At 34.4% G+C, this 12,801-nt stretch overlaps 1 protein-coding gene across 1 annotated transcript; it reads left to right on the forward strand.

Annotated features, from left to right (window-relative positions):
* Positions 1 to 1,052: 1,052 nt before the first annotated feature.
* Positions 1,053 to 12,084, forward strand: LOC149177618 (L-gulonolactone oxidase 2-like). The gene is made up of 4 exons (XM_089420172.1): positions 1,053 to 1,566; positions 3,354 to 3,601; positions 7,367 to 7,374; positions 11,267 to 12,084. Exons 1-4 carry the CDS (start codon positions 1,138 to 1,140, stop codon positions 12,082 to 12,084), a joined length of 1,503 nt encoding a protein of 500 aa, XP_089276298.1. The 5' UTR covers positions 1,053 to 1,137.
* Positions 12,085 to 12,801: the final 717 nt, after the last annotated feature.

Here is a 12,801-nt window from a genome sequence, read left to right on the forward strand (position 1 = left end):
GCACAGGTATTTTTTTTGAAATGGTGAATGTAATGAAATTTTTACTGAGTATGTGTAAAAATAGTTTTACACCAGTAAAGTAAAAAAAAAGGGTTTTACTACAGTAAACCCAGCACAGTGAATTCTCAGGTGGAGACATAATTTTGTTTTGATGGGTGAAAGTAATTTTGGTGAATCCGTCTCAGCAAAGAGGATGAATGTTTGTATCAGGCTTTATATTTTAAGCAATAGAAATGTTTTTATGCTGTGTAATGGTTTGTTCTGAGATAGTTTCTTTTTAAAGCTTCCTGTACAAAAGATCCTGGAACAGTGGAAACAGAGCATTGGTTCTGTGGTGTTAAATTTGTTTGGTTTTTGGTATTTTCCCATTGAAAAATACCCAACAAGAAATTGGGGACGAATGCATTTCATCCATCGTTAGTTGGAGTCGCTTTTTGGAAGGATACGCCAAACAATGATGTCGTTGATGAATTTGTTTATATTGGGTGAGACTTTTACTCGATAATGCCTATCTATATATAACTGGATAAGTTGATGACGTGGATAACTGATAAACATTTTTATCGAAAAGTTGTAATCTCCAAATGTGAATATACTTATAACCGAGAGATTTTGACTTTTTGTTAATTTTCGAGGTGGTAATGTGGGTGATCGGGATGTTTATGAAGTAATAGTCATGAAGTATGGGTAGCGTAGAGTTAAATCTGAAACCGTAAAATAATACAAGTGTTCGGAATAGTCATGAAGTACGGGTAGCGTAGAGTTAAATCTGAAAAAATATGCAGAAAGAAAATTGGCCACACGTTTTTTTGGGTGCGCTTCCATTAGAGCTATTCCAACTATTTATACGGACCGTTTTGCTCACTCAGCGATACTCGGTTTCGGTTATGTTGTCGAATGGAGTTTCACAGAGCTATTTTGATCTTTTGTTATTTCTTTCTGTTGGCCCGGATCGCGAATTGTAGTCCCCCGGGTCCCGTGGTTGAATGTTCTAATGGATTTACAAACTGCACTGTTTCGAACGCTTATGGCGTGTTTCCAGATAGAAGTATCTGCAGGGTTGCCCAAGTCGTGTATCCTTCCACAGAGGATGAGCTTCTGGCCTCTGTTGCCGATGCCGTTCAGAAGAATCAGAAGATGAGAGTTGTGACGCGCTACGCCCACTGTATTCCCAAGCTGGTGTGTCCCGGTGGGGATTCGGGTCTCATTATCAGCACTCGGGATCTAAACTATGTTGTATCCGTGGATAAGCCTAGTTTGAGGATGACGTTCCATAGCGGTATGACCCTAAAGAATCTCATTGATGCTGCTGCCACAGAAGGCCTTGCTTTGCCTCATTCCCCTTACTGGTTGGGTGTAACTCTTGGGGGACTACTAGGCACTGGTGCTCATGGTAGTTCCCTGTTTGGTAGCGGAAGTGCTGTTCACGAATATGTTGTGGGGATGAGATTAGTAGTACCAGCTTCCCCTGCTGAGGGATATGCTAAAGTTGTGAGTCTTACTGAAGCAAATGAGGATCTCAATGCAGCCAAAGTTTCGTTGGGCGTTATCGGTGTCATTTCCCAGGTAGTAATAACCTAGCAAAAAAATTGAAACGAATTGAATTTCGCCGGTGAGCATACTTTCATTTTATTATGGTTTGAGATATAATTGTTTTTATGGTTTGGGATATGAGTGTATTTCCCAGGTAGTAATAACCTAGCAAAAAAATTGAAACGAATTGAATTTCACCGGTGAGCATACTTTCATTTTATTATGGTTTGAGATATAATTGTTTTTATGGTTTCGGATATGAGTGTTTGAAATAGGAGAATTATAAGTTTCAAGTGGTTTTTTTTTCCTTTCAACATAAAGTGGATGTTGATTTGTTGAATTTTTTTATTTTTTTTAATTGAAGATTTAGATTGATTCTCAAAGGAATATGCTTAGCATATGCTTTATCTAAATGTTTATGTTGTAGTGTGTTAGAGAATTTGTTTTCAATTTAAGGTGGATGACGATTTGTTAATTTCTTTTTAATTGAGGACTGATTTTTTTTAATTGAGGCTTTAAATCGATTCTCAAGGGAATATGCTCAGCATATGCTTCATCTAAATTCTTATGTCTTAGTGTGTTAGAGAATTTGTTGGGTTGCATTAACTTTAAATAAATTTTAAAAAATTGATGTTGAAAAAGGCAGCAACATGAGTAACATGTGGCTCCCCCCACCAATTTCATAAAGATTTTCAAAGCATACCTAATTTTCAGAAAAATTGTCTTATATCTTGGTTGTAAAGGATAGAAACTGTTCAACACTTTTGTTTTTAATCAAGACTTGAGATTCTTAAAGATTAAGGGTTCAATAAACTCAAAATTAATAATAATATTTTTGTTATAATAATATTTTGTTATATATCTATTAATAATAAAAACAAATAAAGCAAGTAACTATATCAACCACATTAATATTTTTTAATGTATTTGTGTTAATTTACATAATATTAATATTTAGATATTTGAAAAAAATTAAATTTATTTATAAATTTAACAATACAATTGACATAATTATATTATTTATATATTAAAAAATACTATATAATTATAATATGCTGAAAAAAATATTGTAATATTAAATTTTAACGAAAAAAACCTAAAACAAATAATCTATAAAATACCATCAATATTTATTCCAGGTAACCATAAACATCCCATTGGAATCGTTATGGGTAATTTAGCTTTGATCATGCCTTTGCAATTAATAAAATTGAAATTCTGAAATAAACATCCAATTAGAATAGTTAATGGGTAATTTAGCTTTGATCATGCCTAACATGCTTTTTGCAATTAATAAAATTGAAATTCTAAAATAAACATCCAATTCGAATATTTAATGGATAATTTAGCTTTGATTATGTATAAGATGTTTTTTGCAATTAATAGAATTGAAATTCTGAATATTTGATTAACAAAAGGCAAAGTCAATCTTAATATTGGTGAATACAAATTGAATGTTCAAATTTATAAATAATATAAGCTAATCTTAATAATGAATATTTTTGGTTATTGTTTTTTTTTAATATAAGAAATAAAAATATATGTATTAAGCACTATGCAGTAAGGTAATAATTGGTGCATTGTTTTTCCAATTTCCGTCCTTTCCATGTAAACCATCCATAATGCATGAAAACATTGCACTTTTCCGGTATTGTGGCTTTATTAGATTCTTCCACTTATCTCATAGTTGGGATAGCCTATCTCCTATAAATACGGCTGTTTAGAAGATCTCCAAGGAATTCAATAATTTAATGATGTTATCGTTGGATTAATGATTTAATCTCATTGAATTTTTTAGTATACTATGTTGTGTTATACAGGTAACCCTGCAACTACAACCTTTGTTTAAACGTTCCATCACAAACGCTGTGAAGGATGATTCGGATCTGGAAAGCATGATTGTGCAGTTTGGCCTGGAGCACGAATTCGGAGATGTTATATGGTACCCTGCTCAACGAAAGGTTGTCTATAGAGTGGACGATCGAGTGCCCGTTAATTCTTATGGAGATGGGGTAAATGATTTCATCGGTTTTCGGTCCGCTTCAACGGCTCTTTTAGCCAGCATCAGGTAAGAGAAATGCCAACGTCAAAATCCAGAATGATAATGATTTAATCAATTATTTGTTTATGTTATTTTTAACTTGATTTGTTCGTAGGTTTTAGAATATATTCGAAATTTAACTCATAAGAATGAAATCTAATGAAGCCAAACTCTCTTCTGCCTATCCAAATTTCGCAAATATTCTAAAATCGGAAAATCGGTTGGAACTGTATTATGAAAATCAGTTTCACGTGTAGATAAATCAAATGTGGTGCATATTCATTAACATATTCAAACCCTAACTGCCATTGGATCATACAATCTAATATTTATAGTTTCATTAGTATTAAACAGATAATCGTTGAACTTCCTGACGGAAATGGTCAATTAGTGATGAACATGAGTTTCACGTGAAAATGAATCAAAGCTGATGGATATTTATTATCATATTTAGACATATAATCGTTGAACTTCATGACAGAAATGGTCAAGTAGTGATGAACATGGGTTTCACGTGAAAATGAACCAAAACTGGTGGATATTTATTATCATATTTAGACCTTAACTTGTTAAGCTCCCTTTACGGCTCCCATAACGGCCGCCGATTTATTACACGGCAGCCGATTTATTACGGGCAACAGTCTACCACCGTTCCCTTAAGTTCAGGAAATCAACTACACTTATTTCCTTAAATTACAGAAACCACTGAAATTAATTTTTTGTTGGGAGCTCCTAGAGTGGTCCATTACTCCCTTTGCAGTTCTCTACCATGATCTGTGGAACAGTTGACACATAGCCAAGAAGCTTGATGGAAGCTTGGCTATAAATACCTCTATTTGGTCCCCAAGCTCACTAACTCAATCCCCTTCAGTCTTACACTATCAACTTAGAGTAAGCAGAGCTTGGAAGTGCCACACAGATGAGAGATTTGTGTAGTGATTTTTCTAACGAGCGAATTCCTTATCAATTAGCATTTTTTATTGTTTTAATACGATCTTGAAGTGATTCTACCTGGTTCCACACTCACCACATTTTCCTGTGATTAAGGAATTTGTTCGTACAGGTATAACGTTTGGGGAAGTCACCCCTTTTCACCACAGACGTGTGGGCATTTTCATCTCGCAAGACAATTAACAGCTTTCTTAGTCTATGCGGAGTAATATATTTTGTATATAAGCTTTAGATGCGTGGTCACATGCCTACTACAGGCAATTGCTTGTTCTAAAGTTTCACGCCATTTGTGTTTTTACGACTACGAGTGAAATTTTGATCAAGCTATAGGAAATCTTGCCTTTTATCTGATATCAGAGTGTGAGCAAGTATCAATGGATGGAGGTATGTTTTCTTGGGTATTAAAGTTTTTTTCAATTCTTTTAAGTGTTTATTCCACATAGTAGAATCGTTCATTTTTATTATATATAGTATAATTAATTAGGATAAAATATCAAATTATTCATAACTTACCCACAGGAATTATGAATTAATAGTTTTATCATAAAGTTCAAATCTAAGATAGAATATATATCAAATTATAATCATAATATACCCTTTAGAATTATGAATTAAGTGAATAATTTGATAAATTCTATCATAAAGAATAATTGAATCTACTTGAATTGGAAATTTAGCCCACAGGCAATTTTTATGTCATTAGATTCAATTTTAAGCATGGTTTACATTGGTAAAGCATGAAATTTTGTTTTTAGGCCTCAAATTTAATATAAGCATGTGATCTTTAATTTTATGCAGTTGTACAACCTGCAAATTTCTCTAAAATTCGTTCTGATATTCCTGAACTTAAGGGAGATAACTATAAGGTCTGGAAGGAGAGAATTCTCCTTCATTTGGGTTGGATGGACATAGACTATGCTATTAGGAAAGATGAACCACCAACACTGCAGCGAACATCATGCTTTATGAACGATGGGAGCGATTTAATCGCCTAAGCATGATGTTCATTAAGACTAAAATTTCAACTAGTATTCGTGGTTCTGTTGATCAACATGAAAAGGTCCGAGACTTGCTGAAATCCATTGATGATCAATTCATCACTTCAGACAAGGCACTAGCAAGCACCCTAATCATGAAGTTCTCATCCCTAAGGCTCATCAGTGTGAAAGATGTACGCGAGAACATCATACAAATGAGGGACACTGTGGCTCAATTGAAGAAACTCGAGGTTGAAATATCAGAGTCCTTCCTGGTGCACTACATCCTGAACACTCTTTCGCACCAATACGAACCCTTAAAAATCTCATACAACACACATAAGGATAAATGGTCAATTAATGAACTCATGACCATGTGTATTCAAGAGGAAGAGAGACTAGTGATGGAACTGGGAGAAAGTGCAATGTTGGTAACGTGTGGAAAGGGCAAATCTCAAGCCAATAAGAGAGGGAAAGGTAAAGTACCTTCCTAAGCTGATATCAAGAAGGATTCTAAGTGTTTCCTCTGTAAAAAGAATGGATGCATGAAGAAGGAATGCGCCAAATTTCAGAAATGGCTTGCAGAAAAAGGTAATCCAATCTCGTTTGTTTGTTATGAATCTAATATGATTAATGTGAATATTAACACCTGGTGGATTGATTCTGGATCAACAATTCACATTTCGAATTCCTTGCAAGGTTTGCAAAACCTAAGGAAGCCAGTGAGAAGTGAGCAAAGCATCTTATCAGGAAACAAGATGGGCTCGCATGTGGAAGCTATAGGAACATGCTATTTAACTTTAAGTAGTGGTTTTTTTTTAGAGTTAGAAAAGACCGTTTATGTTCCAAGTTTTTCTAGAAACTTGATTTCAGTTTCAAGACTTGTACATTTTGGATATTCCTTCAACTTTTCAGAAACATCCTTCAGTTTATTTTATAAATATGATTGTGTTGGGAATGGTATTTTGTCTAATGGTCTTTACTGCATTAATTTACAAAACAATGTCACTTATGATTCAATGCATGTTCATACTGGCACTAAAATATGCGTTATTAATGAAGATTCCTCTAAATTATGGCACCGGAGATTAGGTCATATCTCCGTAGAAAGAATTAAAAGATTAGTAAATGAAGGGGTACTTAATACTCTAGATTTTACTGATTTTGAGACTTGTGTGGATTGCATAAAGGGAAAGCAGACCAACAAGTCAAAGAAACGTGCCAATAGGAGTTCGGACATATTAGAGATCATACATACTGATATATGTAGTCCAGACATGGACTCACATGGTCAGAGATACTTCATCTCTTTTATAGATGATTAGTCACGATATATGTATCTATACATGCTTCATAAAAGGAATGAAACATTAGATGCCTTTAAGATCTTTAAGGCTGAAGTAGAGAAACAATGCGGCAAGCAAATTAAGATCGTGAGATCAGATAGAGGTGGAGAATATTATGGTAGATACACAAAAGATGGACAAGCACCTAGGCCATTTGAAAAATTTCTTCAAGAGCATGGGATTGTTGCCCAATACACTATGCTTGGTTCACCCGACCAGAATGGTGTAGCAAAAAGAAGAAACCAAATATTATTGAAAATGGTGCGGAATATGCTTAGCAGCTCCAATCTTCCTAAATCCTTGTGGACTGAAGCACTTAAGACGACAGTGTATATATTAAACCGAGTTCCAACCAAGGCTGTTCCTAAAACGCCATTTGAATTATGTAAAGGTTGGAAATCGAGTTTGCGACATATGTGCATTTAGGGATGCCCACCTGAAGTGAGAATTTATAATCCACAAGAGAAGAAGCTGGACCCAAGGACCATTAGTGGGTATTTCATTGGATATGCTGAAAGGTCTAAAGGTTACAGATTTTACTGTCCATCTCACAGCATTAGGATTATGGAATCAAGAAATGCAAAGTTTCTTGAAAATGACTTGATTAGTGGGAGCGATCAAACCAGGAACATAGTTTCTGAGAAGGATCATTCAGAATATCAACCTTCCACCTCAAGTGATAGATTGGTTATTGTTCACAACACCCCTCAAGTACAAAATGGTATTGAACAACCAATTATTGAAGTTCCACAAGTTGCTGATGACATTCGAGTAGATCAGGTAGTTCAAGAGTTGCCAAGAACTTTTGAACAATAAGTTGAACCACATACTTCTCAGGAAGATGATGGTACAACATTAAGAAGATCTACTAGACCAAAGAGATCAACAATTCCTGATGATTATGTTGTATATCTGCAAGAATCTGACTACAACATTGGAGCCGAAAATGATCCCGAGACATTTTCACAAGCCATGAGTTGCAAAGAATCAGAATTATGGTACGATGCCATGAAGGAAGAGATGAATTCTATAAAATTAACGATGTCTGGGATCTTGTTGAGTTGCCTAATGGTGCAAAAGCCGTTGGATGTAAATGGGTCTTTAAGACAAAGAAAGGCTCATTGGGCAACATTGAGAGATACAAGGCAAGACTTGTTGCTAAGGGATTCACTCAGAAAGAAGGAATCAATTACATAGAGACTTTCTCTCCTGTATCAAAGAAAGAGTCCTTGTGCGTTATTATGGCATTAGTAGCCCATTTTGACTTGGAGTTGCAACAAATGGATGTGAAAATGACATTTCTCAATGGAGATCTAGAGGAAGAAGTTTACATGAAACAACCTGAAGGATTCCCCTCTAGTGATGGTGAGCAATTGGTTTGCAAGCTCAAGAAATCATTATACGCTTTAAAACAAGCATCCCGCCAATGGTATTTGAAATTCCATAATGTAATTTCTTCATTCGGTTTTGTAGAAAACATTATGGATCAATGTATATACCTGAAAGTCAGTGAGAGTAAAATCTATTTTCATGTTTTATATGTGGATGACATTTTTCTAGCAACCAATGATAAGGGCTTGCTGCATGAGGTGAAACAATTCCTCTAAAAATTTCGATATGAAGGATATGGGTGAGACATCTTATGTAATTGGCATTAAGATCCATAGAGATAGATTTCGAGGAATCTTGGGTCTGTTTTAGGAATCCTATATTAATAAAATTTTAGAGAGATTTCGGATGAAGGATTGTTCACCAAATGTAACTACCATTGTGAAGGGTGATAGGTTCAATTTGAACCAGTGCCCGAAGAACGACTTTGAAAGGGAACACATGAAGAACATTCCATATGCTTTTGCTATGGAAGCCTAATGTATGCTCAGGTCTGCAGAAGACCTGACATTGCATTTGTTGTGGGAATGTTGGGATGATATCAAAGTCATCCAGGTTTAGACCACTGGAGAGCTGCAAAGAATGTAATGAGGTACCTTCAAGGAACCAAAAACTACATGCTTATGTATAGGCAGATGGACAATTTGGAAGTAATTGGCTACTCAGATTCTGACTTTGTTGGATGTGTTGATTCACACAAATCAACATTAGGATACATTTTTTATGATGGCCGGTGGAGTTGTATCATGGAGAAGTGCCAAGCAGACTTTGATTGCCACTTCCACTATGGAAGTCGCATTTGTCTCCTGTTTTGAGGCTACTTTACATGGTGTATGGCTTAAGAGTTTCATTTCTTGGCTTAGAATTATGGATTCTCTCTAAGCCATTGAGAATATATTGCGATAATTCAACTGTTGTTTTTATGGCTAAGAACAACAAAAGTGGGAGTCGAAACAAACACATCGACATTAAGTATTTAGCTATAAGGGAATGTGTTAAAGAGAAGAAAGTGGTCATTGAACACGTCAGCACTGAGTTGATGATCGCCGATCCTTTGATTAAGGACATGCCACTGTTTAAATTCAAGGATCATATAATGAATATGGGACTTGGTTCCATTATGTAGTTTCTCATTGTATGAACAATGTTATTATAATGAAATTCATAATTATTGTGATGTTTTCCTCATATTTATGTGCACCTTAATTTGATTTGAGAGAATTCATCTGTGTAGGACCAAGAATAAACATAAGGTTTATTCATTAAGAAATTGTTGCCACATAAATTATAATAGAAATAAATATATAGTAATACATGGAAGATAATACTTGTCATTAGAGGACTTATCGCCATGATTCATGTATCTATTACTTAATACAGATTATCAATGGGTTTTAAGATGAGACATTAAGATTGGAAGTATGGACCAAGTGAGAGAATGTTAAGCTCCCTTTACGACTCCCATAACAGCCGCCAATTTATTACGAGCAACAGTCTGCCACTGTTCCCTTAAGTTCAGGAAACCAACTGCAGTTATTTCCTTAAATTACGGAAACCAACTGCAGTTAAATTAATTTCTTGTTGGGAGCTCCTGGAGTGGTCCATTACTCCCTTTGCAATTCTCTACCATGATTTGTGGAACACTTGACACATAGCCAAGAGAAGCTTGATGGAAGCTTGGCTATAGATACTTCTGTTTGGTCCCCGAGCTCACTAACTCAATCCCCTTCAGTGTTACACCTTCAAGTTAGAGTGAGTAGAGCTTGGAAGTGCCACACGGATTGAATCATACAATCTAATATCTATAGTTTAATTAATGTTAAAAGTATAATCAAAATAATCATTGAATTTTTTTATTTCAATTAGTGAAAATGTATATCTAATGATAACTTGAACAAGGTAAGGTCAATATTCAGTGTGTATGTAGTAGTTTTTTCTGCATTGTGGACAAAATTTTACAAGATAGTCTATTTTATGTTTTAAGAATCAAATTTGATATAATATATATTGGTTGGGGCATTTTTTTATAATTTATATTTATCAAATTTCATATTAAATTATATAACATATATTACATTAAGAGTTAAAGAGTTAACTATGAAATTGTCTTTAGTTTGCAAGGCATTTGATATCATGATTTTTAGTAAAGTAAAGACTGTGAAACATTTATTGGTCATCCATCCTTAACCCTAAATACCTTTTAAGTGAAATTGAGTAAATTCCAAATAATTTGTTAGTTTATTATTTATTAGTGTAATAGTTTATTTATTTTATATTGTTATTTTTCATAGAATCTTGTAATATGATGTAAATTGTATTTATTAATCTATTATTATAATGGGAAACAATTTATTTTTATTTTTTAAAATGTATTTTTGAATGCGTGAATAGATTTATCACTATGAAAAATTTATATGTAAAAATCATTTCATCTATAAATTTGACTCGTTGTAATAGTAATTTACTTATTTTATTTTTATATTTTTATCTAAATTTAATTGTAATTTTCTATTATTTAAATTATATTTTTTTGATATATAATTGGCTCAACCTTTTAAATTGTCTAAATTATATAATTAAAACAAATCCCTATAAAATTTTAAATTTTAAAATTAAAATATAAATTTTTTATATGATTATTATAATTTTTTATATTCTTCGGGGAAAAGTTTTTTCGCATCACACTTAATAATAAAAAGCTGTAATTAAATTTGGTTAACTATTTGCATTTTATTAATAAAAATTTGTGATGATTTATATTATTAATTTTTTTTTAATAAATACTTTAATGTTAATTTTATGATTTAAGGTTCTACCGATAGACTTTGATACCTAATAGGCATTTGAATGAAGCGTGACTCAGGCCTCGTATATTACGTCTAAGCTTCACTACTCCGTCAGAGTTTCATGGCGATGTCATAATTTATTTTCAAACGTGTCAAAGTTATTAATACATGCATACATGCGTTACCATGTGGATAAGTCCGTGGAAAAATGTACCTCTAATTATATCAACTATGATTTTACAGAGGAAGTTGATGAAGCTACGAATGATGCTGACAGCAAGTGCGTGAGGGCAGTCACTCAGGTATCTACAATTCTGGGAGCTGGTACAGGATTCAAGAACAACGATGTTCTCTTTTCGGGATATCCGGTAATTGGATATCAGAATAACATTCAAGCTGCTGGATCGTGTCTGAGCAGCCCAGAGGACGAACTGCTGACAGCGTGCGCATGGGATCCTCGGGTCAAAGGATTATTCTTATTTCAGAATGGACTGAGTATCAGCGTGTCCAACATCGGACAATTCCTTTCCGACGTAAAGAAGCTCCGGTACACAATTCCGAGCAGCCTGTGTGGGGTTGAACTCTACTCTGGTTTTATAATGCGTTATGTAAAAGCTTCGAGTGCTTATCTGGGAAAAGAAGAGGACTCAGTAGACGTCGAAATGACGTACTATCGGGCCAAGGATCCGAACACTCCCAGACTGTATGAAGATGTGTTGGAGGAAATTGAGCAAATGGCGCTCGTGAAATATGGAGCTCTGCCTCACTGGGGAAAGAACCGAAACATTGCCTTTGAAAGGGTCATCAAAAAATATAACAAATATGATGACTTTTTATCAGTGAAGAACAAGTACGATCCTAACGGATTTTTGTCCAATGATTGGACTGACGATGTTCTGGGAATAGGGAATGCGGGAGTGACCATATGGAAGGATGGATGTGCTCTGGAAGGACTCTGCGTGTGCTCAGAAGATGTGCACTGTGCTCCTAAGAAAGGCTACTTCTGCAAACCGGGCAGAATTTACACCGAAGCACGTGTTTGCAGATTGCAGGAATTTTGATCTCATATGGTTGTTTGGTATCATTTCATCTTATTAAGATATTTTACTAGCATTTGCACCACATGTTGCAAAGGAAACATAGTAAAGCATAAATTCCAAAAGAATGGCATTTGATATTGCAAATTATCATTAAATGTTGGTAGCAGTATCATGATAATTTATATGAAATCGATAGAGTTGTGAATTTATCCTTTCATCCACTAGTCCTCAGATAAGATGCCCACTGGTCATCCTGGTCAGCTCTAGATGTGATGTTGGGAGAAACAATTTATAGTCATAATATTATTTCAAGGTCATTTAAGTTATATTAGAATATATAGTGTTCAATTTCAGCCTTTAAAAGACAATATACCCTCTCAATGAAGCTATGCAGTCCATTACGTTTTCCATTTGTCTAATGTCTCATGTAGTTCTTTCACTGTTTGCAATCTTGGGTGCCCAAGTTCAAGGACTTTGGTCACCCGTGCAAAATCAAAATGATTTTGCAGTCAAAGCATTGCTTCTTTGATTAAAGATAGATTACTGTTTATAATTGCTTCTTACCCTTCACCCAGTGAATACAATATAGGGCGGTATGCCTTGCTCAGAGCTTGACTAGTTTTTGAGTACTTGTATTGTTTTTATATGAGGCCGATATAGACGTCTATATCCATGTATGTATTTGCTTCTTTGATTAAAGTTAGATTAGTGTTTATAAATGCTTCTTACCCTTCACCC

Source organism: Pinus tabuliformis, chromosome 4_1 (assembly GCF_031772625.1).
Source record: "Pinus tabuliformis cultivar Carrire ecotype Pingquan chromosome 4_1, CPIR1, whole genome shotgun sequence".
In the NCBI taxonomy this organism is placed as follows: Eukaryota; Viridiplantae; Streptophyta; class Pinopsida; order Pinales; family Pinaceae; genus Pinus; species Pinus tabuliformis.